General features: G+C 40.0%; 1 protein-coding gene across 1 annotated transcript in view; it reads right to left on the bottom strand.

Annotated features, from left to right (window-relative positions):
- Positions 1-13,349, bottom strand: part of fgf11b (fibroblast growth factor 11b) — a 56,010-nt gene that overhangs the window by 22,093 nt on the left and 20,568 nt on the right. The window contains exons 2-3 of the mRNA XM_047379877.1: positions 11,292-11,402; positions 8,897-9,000 (exon numbers count right to left, since the gene is read on the bottom strand). Of these exons, the coding sequence (XP_047235833.1) occupies positions 8,897-9,000; positions 11,292-11,402 (215 nt within the window). The remainder of the gene's footprint in view (positions 1-8,896; positions 9,001-11,291; positions 11,403-13,349) is intronic.

Genomic DNA, 13,349 nt, shown 5'->3' with positions numbered 1-13,349 from the left:
GTTTCAGCCGCTTGTATCCTGGATCTTGTTCTTTCGTCATGATCCAAAGTTCATGGCCATAGGTGAGGGTAGGAACATAGACTGACCGGTAAATCGAGAGCTTTGCTTTTCGGCTCAGCTCTCTCTTCACCACAACGGACCGGCACAGCGTCCTCATTACTGCGGAAGCTACAACGATCCATCTGTCGATCTCCCTTTACATTCTCCCCTCACTCGTGAACAAGACCTCAAGATACTTGAACTCCTCCACTTAAGGCAGGACCTCCCCTCCAACCTGAAGAGGACAAGTCACCCTTTTTTGGTCGAGAACCATGGCCTTGGACTTAGAGGAGCTGATCTCCATCCCAGCCGCTTCACACTCAGCTGCGAACTGCCCCAGTGCATGCTGTAGGTCTTGGCTAGAGGGGGCCGGCAGGACCACATCATCTGGAAAAAGAAAAGACGAAATCCACTGGTCCCCAAACCAGACCCCCTCCGGCCCTTGGCTGCGGCTAGAAATCCTGTCCATAAAAGTTATGAACAGGACCGGTTACAAAGGGCAGCCCTGCCGGAGTCCAACATGCACCAGGAACAGGTGCGACTTAGTGCCGGCAATGCAGACCAAACTCCTGCTCCACTATTACAGAGACCGGATGGCCCCTAAAAAAAGGGCCCCCGACTACGTTCTCCTGGAGCACCCCCCACAGGGCACCATGAGAGACACAGTTGAATGCTTTCTCCAGGTCCACAAAACACGGTTATTCAAACTCCCATGAACCCTCGAGTACCCTGCAGAGAGGGAGGCTGACAAGTGTGATCCCCCTATAGTTGGGTTAGGGTTAGGATAGGGAGGGGTGGGTTTAGTGTTAGGGTTTATGGTTATGGTTAGCCCTACCCCTCCGGTCACCCTTCTTATGAAGGGGGACCACCACCCTGGTCTGCCAGTCTAGAGGCACTTTCCCCGACTGCCACACAATGTTGAAGAGGCGTGTCAACCATGACAGCCCCACAACATCCAGAAACGTGAGGTACTGGGTGCAGATCTCATCCATCCCTGAAGCCCTCCACCCTGGAGCTTTTTAATCACCTCTGTGACATCAGCCTGGGTGATGAAAATCCAACCCCGAGTCCCCAACCTCTGCTTCCACCAGGGAATGCGTGACGGCAGGATTGAGGAGATCCTTGAAGTACTTCTTCCACCGCCTGATAATGTCCCCAACCGAGATCAGCAGCTCCCCACCCCTACTCTAAACAGTGTTGGCGAAGCACAGCTTCTCCCTCCTGAGGCGCCGGACAGTTTGCCAGAATTGCTTCGAGTACAACCAGTAGTCCTTCTCCATGGCCTCACAGAATTTCTCCCAGGCCCGGGTTTTTGCCTCTGCCACAGCCCGGGTCACGGCACGCTTGGTCTCACGGTACCTGTCAGCTGTCCCAGGAGTCCCACAAGCCAACCACAGCCGACAAGACTCCTTCTTCAGCTTGACAGCATCCCTTACTGCCGGTGTCCACCAATGGGTTTGGTGATTGCCGACGCGACAGGCACCGCAGACCTTACGGCCACAGCTATGGGCAGCAGCATCAACAACCGATGCGGAGAACATGGTCCACCTGGACTCTATGTCTCTAACCTCCCCTGGAATCTGATCAAAGCTCTCCCGGAGGTGGGAGTTGAATACATCCCTGGCTGAGGGCTCTGCCAGATGTTCCCTGCAGACCCTCACTATGCGCTTGGTTCTGGTTGCTCTGATTCTGTGTTTTTTCTAAAACAAAAATTGCTGACACCTATTGCTGTCAAACTGTTTAAAATAATCTCCAGCTGAGTGTTGTTAGCCTCAAATGTCTTAGGTGAGTCTTTCAACACAAAAGGGCAACTCAAGAACTTAATTTCCTACTTCAAAATAAGATTCTCAAACATAAATATAACAGGAAGTGAAACCTAATGGACCCCCATATCATATATCATATCCAGGGCCTGTAATAATGGCTTACTCTCAGGGCTGGCCCAAGGTCTTAGGGCGAGGGCAAGTTTAATTGGGCAATCACAAATAATTGGTTATTTTCAACTAAGATGAATTTGTGAACAAACTGAGCTCAACACAAAGAAAAGGATAAACGTGTAGCATCAGATTATAACTATATTAACACAACAATCAAACAATGAAGATTGTTCTTTGCACTTTTACAAAGTGAACTTTTGTAAATCTTAAATCTTTTTAAAATCTTTTAATTTGTCTATGTATGAAATTGTCAAATCAAATTTAATAGTAAAATCATTGTCAATAAACAAATATAAACATTTTAGTTCAATAGTCTCTGTTAAAATTTAATCATTTATGGGAGCCCCCTGATGATTTGGGGGCCCTAAGCAGCAGCTTAGTTCACCTATACACTGGGTGGGCACTGCTTACACTTACTTCTCATGATGAAGCCATGTGCTGACAGCAACTCGATAAAGCATCAAAATGAAGAAGGTCTTCTCTTTGACAAGAAATTTTGCAGTTTAAAACTGCAAGATTTTGTGGCATGACATTTTCTCAGAAATCCTTCCATCCATCCTCAAAGGTGGAGTTTTAAGGGTTCAGGAGTGAAACCATGACCTAATTCTTTTGATCTACTCTAGAGTCTACTCCAAGCAAGACATGCCCTGAACAGTATTAAAGGGAAGCATGAAGAAGGCATCCTAATTAGGTGTCTGAATCACTTCAACTGATGGAGCTCCTCAGCCAACCAACAGTGGTAGTTTGGTCACTTGCTTCTGGGAACAAAATCTCATGTAAGATCCATAACACAAGTAAGTTGAGAGCCCCACCTTTTGACTTGGCTTCTTCTTCTCCACACGCAAGGCCACCAGATGCCAAGATAATTGAACTCCTTTGCTTGATTCACCTCTAGGTCAGAGGGAGCATTACACCTTTCTCCATATCCTGAGATCAAGAGAAACTGACTCATTCTCACACTTGATTGCAAACTGTTACAATGCATGTTGAACGTCATGACATAAAGAGTCAACAGAACCCCGTCATCTGTAAAAAGCAAAGATGAGACTCTGAGGTTCCCAAACCTGACATCCATAACTACTTTGTTTACAGAGAATGTGGTCATGGATCTTGCTTTTAGTGATAGCAAGACTAGATAACCTAAAGTCCAGGTTATTCGATGCTCCTACTTCACTCCCTTCAAAGGGTCTCAGGTGACATGGTTGTACTGTAAGCTTTCTACATACCAGAAAACACAGGGATCAGACATGTGTGACTGCCAAACAACTTTGTAAGGGCAAAGATTGGGTCAACGCATTTGGTTCAAAGATATGTGTCCATTTAACACAGCCTGCCACTCTTTACTGGTGCTGTTACACGTCTCCATGTGACATTGAAGAGGCATGCAAACCGTGATAGCCTCACAATGTTCCGAATCTTCAGCATCTCCTTGCCAATCTCATCCATTCCTGACACTTTGCTGCCAGAAAGCTTTTTAACTACCTCGACAACCTCTGCCAAGTTAATGAATTCATCTTTCTCTGAGTCCTTGGGCTTCTTTGTTTCTTTATGATAATTCTGTTTGTCTTTTTCAATGAATTTTTTTCTTCTTAATGAGACTAGTCAGCCAATACATCTCAACCCTTTTAAATATTAACTTCATTACATGGTTAGATTGAAGAAAGCAACATAAACAACACAGGAACTCTGTCTTCACATGTTAGTTGTGGACAGAATGAATAACTTTTTTGTTATAAGCCATCATCGGCATGACTGAGACAAGACCTCAAGTCAGCAAAGAAAACGCATAATTAATAACAGGAAACATCTGTGAAGAATAAAGTAATTTCTAGAAAAAAAAAGAAACATGACTGAGTAAAACAAAGAGCTAAAAATACATCGTCCAAGCTGGAGAGCATGAACACTGCAACCCAGACAAAGCAAACATAGCAGCAAGGTGCTCGAAATCCTCAAGATTTAGGAACCGGTTTACAAGAAACAGGTAGACCTTTAAGGATCGTGTGTACAAAGAAAAATATCTGGAGCTTATAAACAAAATAGTTCCTATTTTATACTAATTAGATTCTAAACGTTCACACGACTCAGTATGACAGTGATGAAAATGTACGTTAAGGAACTAATGATATATTACTTAGTCACAAAGAAATTAATATTAATGTCCTTCATTAAGCACATCTAAGCATGGATTTCCTTGTAACTTGGAGTTTTTAGCCTTTTTGTGTCTCTGTTATTGTGTGATCTTAATTTTTTATTTATTTTATGCTTTTTGGACTTGTGCAGTGTTTGCCTGGACTGCTTTAAGCTTTCTTTTAAAACTGGTTTGTTGTCTGCTTTACCTGGCTTTGCATCCAACAGATGCAGTTTCTCAAAACATGCTCATATTTACCTGTAATGCCCCCTCCTATTTTCTCCAGTACACACAGTGTCTCAGCATATGGAGCATACTAGGGAGGATTTACAGGTCCTTCTCAAAATATTAGCATATTGTGATAAAGTTCATTATTTTCCATAATGTCATGTTGAAAATTTAACATTCATATATTTTATATTCATTGCACACTAACTGAAATATTTCAGGTCTTTTATTGTCTTAATACGGATGATTTTGGCATACAGCTCATGAAAACCCAAAATTCCTATCTCACAAAATTAGCATATCATTAAAAGGGTCTCTAAACGAGCTATGAACCTAATCATCTGAATCAACGAGTTAACTCTAAACACCTGCAAAAGATTCCTGAGGCCTTTAAAACTCCCAGCCTGGTTCATCACTCAAAACCCCAATCATGGGTAAGACTGCCGACCTGACTGCTGTCCAGAAGGCCACTATTGACACCCTCAAGCAAGAGGGTAAGACACAGAAAGAAATTTCTGAACGAATAGGCTGTTCCCAGAGTGCTGTATCAAGGCACCTCAGTGGGAAGTCTGTGGGAAGGAAAAAGTGTGGCAGAAAACGCTGCACAACGAGAAGAGGTGACCGGACCCTGAGGAAGATTGTGGAGAAGGGCCGATTCCAGACCTTGGGGGACCTGCGGAAGCAGTGGACTGAGTCTGGAGTAGAAACATCCAGAGCCACCGTGCACAGGCGTGTGCAGGAAATGGGCTACAGGTGCCGCATTCCCCAGGTCAAGCCACTTTTGAACCAGAAACAGCGGCAGAAGCGCCTGACCTGGGCTACAGAGAAGCAGCACTGGACTGTTGCTCAGTGGTCCAAAGTACTTTTTTCGGATGAAAGCAAATTCTGCATGTCATTCGGAAATCAAGGTGCCAGAGTCTGGAGGAAGACTGGGGAGAAGGAAATGCCAAAAAAACATGAAGTCCAGTGTCAAGTACCCACAGTCAGTGATGGTCTGGGGTGCCGTGTCAGCTGCTGGTGTTGGTCCACTGTGTTTTATCAAGAGCAGGGTCAATGCAGCTAGCTATCAGGAGATTTTGGAGCACTTCATGCTTCCATCTGCTGAAAAGCTTTATGGAGATGAAGATTTCATTTTTCAGCACGACCTGGCACCTGCTCACAGTGCCAAAACCACTGGTAAATAGTTTACTGACCATGGTATCACTGTGCTCAATTGGCCTGCCAACTCTCCTGACCTGAACCCCATAGAGAATCTGTGGGATATTGTGAAGAGAACGTTGAGAGACTCAAGACCCAACACTCTGGATGAGCTAAAGGCTGCTATCGAAGCATCCTGGGCCTCCATAAGACCTCAGCAGTGCCACAGGCTGATTGCCTCCATGCCACGCCGCATTGAAGCAGTCATTTCTGCAAAAGGATTCCCGACCAAGTATTGAGTGCATAACTGTACATGATTATTTGAAGGTTGACGTTTTTTGTATTAAAAACACTTTTCTTTTATTGGTCGGATGAAATATGCTAATTTTGTGAGATAGGAATTTTGGGTTTTCATGAGCTGTATGCCACAATCATCCGTATTAAGACAATAAAAGACCTGAAATATTTCAGTTAGTGTGCAATGAATCTAAAATATATGAATGTTAAATTTTCATCATTACATTATGGAAAATAATGAACTTTATCACAATATGCTAATATTTTGAGAAGGACCTGTAGACAGGGACATTTGGCTGGTGTGGCTAAGATTTATGACTTAGCAACAGTTGATTTCCTCAGGTTGAGAGAGGTTGAACAATGTGACCAGTAAGTCTGTGAGCAATGAGTATAAACAAAGACAAGAAAATACACAGATCTAATTATTCATAATTAAAAAAATATGCCGTTGCCTGCGTCCTTGTGTGCTACAAATGTAAAAGGAAACATATTGGGTACAAAGGGAAAAACAAAGAAGAATCTTCTGCCGCCTTAAATTCTTTCTCCAACAACACATGTTCATCACTGAAACCATTAAAAATAATATGACTACATGAAATCAAACACATGAAAAAACACATAGTAAAGCACGCTCTTTTGCTATACCAAACCCATAAACTAAGCAGTGTGACTGTGCATGAGGGGAAATTCTTTATAAAAGGTCAGTGCAGGATGCAGTTTAACTAATGATTGTTTCGGAGAAAATCCCTGTTCTTGTTGCTTCACAGGAGCGAGGCACCACAGCCTATTCATGCTAAGCAGCTCCTCACAAGATAAGGGGAGACGACGAGGTTTGGGCCATAATTCAAGATTTACTGTACCTCAAACACACACAAATACCTTTGCATACACTGAGAGTGTCTTTTTATACATGACAGGTTTATTGTTTGTTTGTTTTTTATATAGTTTAAAATTATCAGAAGTACACAGTCTTACTTAGTACCAGAATAAATATAGATATGCTGCTCCTTAAGCTTGGTCATGTGTAATTTTGTTATGCAAACATAGTTGTGGAGCACTGTCATGGAAGTTTGTTTTATTAGTTATTATTAGTCTTACAAATCATTTGACATTGATCACATGTAGAAAGCAATCCAAAAGTATTTGTACCTTCTGAATGTTTTCACTTATATTTATTTAATTTGGGACTTTGTATGATGGATATCTGGATAACTGTGAAGTAGAAGAAAAATGATACACAAATTTTTTTTAAAGAAATTCTAAAAAAGTGTGAAATGAATTGGTATGCAGCCCCCTAATTTTGTAAAATTTTTTGTACTTTGTACAATCTTCTGCTGCAGTTAAGACTGCTGGTCTTTCCAGGGCATTAACAAACTTTGTAACTCAAAAGACTAAAATTGTTCCAATTGTCTCCAGGTCACACTGGATAGAGAGCACCTGTGAGCATCAATTTTTAAGCCAGTGATATTTTAATTAGTTTTATGTTGGGACTTTGACTAGACCATTCTAACATGTCAATGTGCTTTTATCTGAACCATTCAGAAATAGCTCAGGGTGCATGTTGAGCATCACTGTTTTGCTGAAAGGTGAATATCTGCTCCAGTCTCAGTTCTTTTGCAGCCTCAAACAGGATTTCTTTTAGGATTGCCCTATTTTTAACTATATGTAACTGACCAGTTTCCCTGTTGCTGCTGAAAAAAAAACAACATTCCCACAGCATGGTGCCACCCCCACCGCAATGTACACTGCAATGTTTACTTTAAAACTTTCATTTTGGTCTCATCTGAGTTATGGCAAACTGCAAACAGGACTATGCCTTTTTGTCAACAGCAACTTTTTTCTTTACAGTTTTCCATGAAAGCCAGATTTAGGTAAACTGTAACCAGCTTCTCCCACTTAAGCTACAGCTCCTACAGAGTAACCATGAAGCTCTGAGCTCCTTCTTCCAGTTCAGATAGATGGCCATGTCTGGCAGTTGTGCCATACACTTTCCATTTTTAGATGATGGATTGAACCTTGCTTTATGAAAAGCTTAAAACTTTCGATATTGTTTTATAACCTAACTCTTCTTTAAACGTATCCACAATGCTCTCCCTAAGCTGTCTGCTCTGTTCCTTGGTCTTCTTGATGTTCTCTGATGTTCTCTGATAAGCCTCTGGGGCTTTCACAGAACAGCTGGATTTACACTGTGGTGAAATTACAAACAGGTGTACTTTGTTTTACAAATTAGGTGACTTCTGACATGTGTTTGCACTTGGTTTTATTTAAAGGCATGAGATTGAAGGAGGCTGATTACAAGTTCCCTCCATAGTTTTTTTGTAAATCCCACTAGATACAGTTTTTGGTGGTAATGTGACAACATGTGAAAATAAGGGGAATGAATAGTTTTGCAAGGCACTGCGTCAGTGTTTGGTCCCGAATTGTGACACTAACTCTCTCCAAGATTCTGTCCATCTGAAATATTCCTCAGCTGCTTCATATTTAGTTTTTTTTTTTACTGTTTGGGATGATGCCATTTTGATTTACATTAGTCTTGTGCAACCCAGGAGTTTAATCACACACTGCAACAGAGCAGTCTAAAAGTTTATTCTCACAACTAATTTAAACTAACAGTTTTCTCAGTAATCTTTGAAGGTTTTAATCCTTAGCACTGCTGAGACTATAGAAATTACATATTACAGAGCGCATTGTTTTTGTTAGAAGAGCAAAGCATCACCTAACATGCATATATATCATATTCTCCATCATAGGTTTCTTTTTTTTTTGCATAGAGTGACATTATGCAGCTGCCTTATGACCACTCAAAGCATCATAGCTGCAGGCATTGAAATTGTTTAAGTTCATTTTTGTCATATCTTTCAACAACTGTGATCTATCAAACAATGAACAATGTACTTCACTCTCTTGCTTGGTTGGTAACAATGTTTTGGTGGTTGTTAAAGGGTAGGTATCACTTCAGCTTGGTGATGGCTTCTGTAATGCGACAAATTAATCAAGATCTAAGTATGAAAATGCGTATCATAGTCAAAACAGCAAAGTTGGCTTTTAATGATGTAGCATCATGGTTGCAAACTGTTTTTTTTGTCACATTTTTGATCTTTATGGTTAAAGATGACTAGAGTCTGCTTACCGAGGTATAGAGGTATCCTTCCCCGTTCATGGCGAGGTACAACCCTGTTTTCGTCCCCTGAATTGCCACAATCCGCAGTCCCACCGGAATTAAGTTGAACTGTGCTAAATTAGGGAATAAAGTATGAAACAGAGAGAGAGCATGACAAAGAGAAATAAGAGAAAGTCAGAGGATCGTGAACACAAACTGCAGTACCATGTAGCAACACATTATGTGTTCTTTGTTGGACGCTGAAAGGCTCCAGTGTCACTGCTCTATGCTGCATCTCTCATAAGCCCAAAAGCTGCAACCTTTCAGAGTTCATGTGTATGGAAACCATACACCATGTGACCTTCATTGTGTTTTTCACATCCTCTAAACCTGGAAGAATAACTAAAATAGCATCAACTAAAAAAAACAGCAAACACAGTAAATGTGTACAGTTACAGTAGCAGTAGTTGAACAGATATTACCCAATAACAAGATATCTCTGATCATAAATATAAGGTATGTGAAAGTATTTCTTCTTTACAGATTTATAACCTGAGTAGCACTGTTTTCAAATGAGAATTTCATTTATTAAAGGAATACAAAACTATCAAAAGCAAGCTGTCCCTATTTGAAAAAGTAATTGTCAACCAAACCTAATAACTGGTTGTGCCACCCTTGGTGGCAACACATGCTATGAAGTGTTGGAACTGGCAATAGGTCCTGTACATCAATTTAGAGGAATTTTGGCCTGCTTTTCTTTGCAGAAATACAATGTATGCCCTGTAGTGTGATGAAATGAAAATGAAAGTGTTTGACCACAGCGATCATCATTACACTTGGAGGAAAAAGAGAAAGCTTGCAGACTGGAGGACACCATCCCAAATGTGAAGTATGAGGGGAGCAGCTTCATGGTGTGGGGTTGTTTTGCTGCAGAAAGGATTGGTGGACTTGATAAAATAGATGACATCATGAGGATAGAACATCATGTGGAAATATTGAAACAACATCTCACAACAAAAGACAATATGTTAATGTTTGGACATAAATTGGTCTTCAAGATGGATAACGACCCTAGGCATACTGCCAAATTAGTTACAAAATTACTTGAGGACAAAAAAGTCCATGTTTTGGAGTGGCCATCACAAAGCCCTGATTTCAGTTCCATAGACCAGTTGTCATAAAGGGTGGTTGAACGGAGCCGGAGTGCAGAAAGATGCTTGGAAGCAGCATGGTAAGTTTAAGAATCACTCTTCTTTAGTAACAAAGATGGCGGAACTTACACGAATCTCCAAAAACATAGACAGCCATATGGAACAGGAAACAGCAGAGAAGTTAACAGGAGGACCGAGCGAAGCACAATGAAACCAGTAAGTCTTTTAAACAGAGGGTAAAGGAGTATGAACCAATGAGAAAGGGAAACAAGTAATCAGACAAAACATGAAACAGGTGTGGAACCAGGTTGCAGGCAGACTGAGGGAAGGTGACTTATTACACCAAAGGGAAAATTAACAAGAAAAAGATTTAGCCTGTTTTCCCTGTTAAAACATAAGAAAAAAAAAAACAGGATACAATTTCCATAAGTTTGGAGGTTGATGGTTTTCTATTATTTTCATCTAGATATGTTTGGTGTATTCTCAGCAACAGGAAAATTCTCTCCTCTCCAACAAAAAAAACAACAAACAAACAAAAAAAAAAACTCGTGCATAATAAGATTAATACTTCATGTTTCATTTTAAGAAGATTTAAATTTGTCTGCATGTATTTTAAAAGACCCTGCATCAATGAAAAAAGAGAAAAAAAGGGTATGTGTTTTTATACACTATATGTAAATGTTTGGTTTCAGTTGTAAGTCCTGGAGGTCAGCAAATTGATTAAAGCTGACATGAAAAGAATGCTGAACAATTTTTGGTCTGTAAACCAAATTTTCTTTGCAAAAGGTCAGGATCTGTGCTCTGTTAATCTTGACAGTGACAATGCCGTTGCCTTTTATTGGTAATAACCTTCAGAAAGAGAAATTCAGAGCCATTGAGATTCACTGTCTGTGATCCATGCCTTTCGGAGTAAGGTAACAGTAAACCGTCAAAGTTTGACAGCCACTTTGGCAAGATATTCCATTCTCATACAAAGACAAAAATAACAGTATTAATTTAAACACGTTTGTCAGTTGAGCTGTGAAAATCCAAAGTTTTTCCATAGCTCTTTAGCCTTAAGGCCCCTATTGCACAACCAGGCAGCTGCTGTGGCTATGTTTAGTTTTATGCACACAGTGAAGCAGGCTCCAAATGAGAGCATTAGCTGTTCCCTTCTTCAATTATATGATAGGCAAAAAAGGCAGCTTCCTGCATCTGGTGTTGTGTTCACGTTTAGTTCTTGTATCTGGTGCAAATGACTAAACTAAACAGAAACAGAAATCCAACACACTTACAAAATGCGCTGCTTTCATCCTTTGTGCTGCCCAAGGTGCCATCAGGCTGCATCTGCAGGTAAAATCCATGCTGGCTGTACAGGCGAGTGACAATGCCTTTTAGTTGAGGGTCTGCAAATATACAAAATAAACCAACACATTAGACAGATGCTGCAGACACATGTTGACAGAACGTAACCCATTCATAAAAATACATAAAACACAACCCTAAATAAAGGAAGTGGTGATCTAAATGTCTCAGTTTGTATCAAAAGATTGGTACAGTTTGATTTTACAAAGTAATGTACCATTAAACACTCATTTTCAGATAATTTGGTGATTGCATTAACGTCATATAAAACGGGTATGTACTTCAGAGCACATCCAGAGAAATTCCCAATAATGCCCCCTTCCTATACATACAACACTAGTCACTTTACATGGGCAGTGTGAACTCTGTTACAATACATCCTGCTGTTACAGATACTTGCACTATTCATAGTGTCTTACATATACTTGTGTACATATTTTGTTTTATTTTTGTTTTGTCTGCTGTCATATTTCTGCCTGCCGCCACATTCCTGTTGTTCTGTTTCTTTTGGATGTTTTATATTGAATATACCTATATTTATACTGTCTTTCTTGTACTTGTTTTCTGTTTTTATTCAGAGCTTTGCTCAAATATACACTGTAAATATGCAGTTGAATGTCAATAAAGTCTAAGAAATTCTGCTCACAATGGACAAAGCAGCAAATCAATAGCCAAATCTCAGCATCTGCTGGCTGTCAGGCAGCAACACATTAAAACCAGGCTTGATTCAGCTAGAAAAGTTACGGCACTGCCTCAAGAACATGTTAAGAAAGCCATGTCTGTGAAGGTTGTTCCTTCCAGCTTTTACAACTCAGGATAAAGCTAAGGTATCCACTAAAAAGCATATCTAGAAACATGGTTCAGCAATATTGCTATCTTCTTTTGGTCAAGCTCATTCAAAACAGACGATTATTATGGATTTTTCAAAAGAGGGACCACTCAACAGGTTACAAGGACAGTTCAAATGCAAATATCTGTAGTGGCGTGTGGTTAAGTATTGAAAATTTTATACACTGTAGCATGCACATGTGTAGAAACATTTTAATTTTGTCTAATGTAAATTGGTGTTTTCAGAGGGTGTTTGAAGGAATAGGCTTAACTGGATTAGAACCCAGGTTTTAAGTAAGTTTAAAGAAGCTTTAATGTAAATCTTGTCCCCTGACAGAGAAATTGTGATTTCAAGCAAATCAATAAACACATCATAAAACAGATTAAACAAGCAGGCAACTTTTCATATGCATAGACACACTGGTTTCAAGATGGTAGTAAAAGTGGCCCTCAAACAAGAACACATCTATGCAAAAGTAGTTTTTCTTGAAACTGAGGCAAATTTGTACTCTATACCAAAAGCTGCAGTTACTAAAAATTAGAGATCTGCTGTTAACTAGAAATGGCCTATCTTTACATTGAACAGCCTTGACAGGTGACCAACTGGACAGAAACCTAAAAATCCAATCTTTTTTTCGAACATCCAGTACTACCAGGTCACGCTAACAACAATCAGTATCAGCATCATTGAGGTGTCTAAAAATGAAGCCAGAAGAAGCACAGACATATCAGAAACAAATTAAAAGGGAAACTGGATTTCCTTCTTTATGTCAAGACACATTTGTTATTTTAAAGCAAAACTTAAAGGAGATAACAGGAAGGCTGAACAGAAAACAGCAAATGTTGTCTGTTTGAATCCCCTGAACTTGGAAATGTTGAAATCTTTTAGAAATCCTACAGATAAGGTAAGGATATTTCTTCTAAAGATGATTTAGAAAACAATATGTTATTTACTCAACAGAGTGAGTAACTAAGTTGGATAAACAATTCCAACATTACCAATACAAATGTGCTGACAGGAATATCTTGGGGAATATCTTAGTTACTGAAAAAAAGCAATTATATATATGTGTGTTTTTGATTGTAAGATTAATTATGAAGTGAGAAGGAAATATCTTAAAGAATCAGAAGGCAGACCAAATGCCTTGAATTCAAACACT

Source organism: Girardinichthys multiradiatus, chromosome 11 (genome assembly GCF_021462225.1).
Source record: "Girardinichthys multiradiatus isolate DD_20200921_A chromosome 11, DD_fGirMul_XY1, whole genome shotgun sequence".
Classification (NCBI taxonomy): Eukaryota; Metazoa; Chordata; class Actinopteri; order Cyprinodontiformes; family Goodeidae; genus Girardinichthys; species Girardinichthys multiradiatus.
The sequence above is the reverse complement of the archived record's forward strand: the minus strand, read 5'-3'. Positions and strand labels throughout refer to the sequence as shown.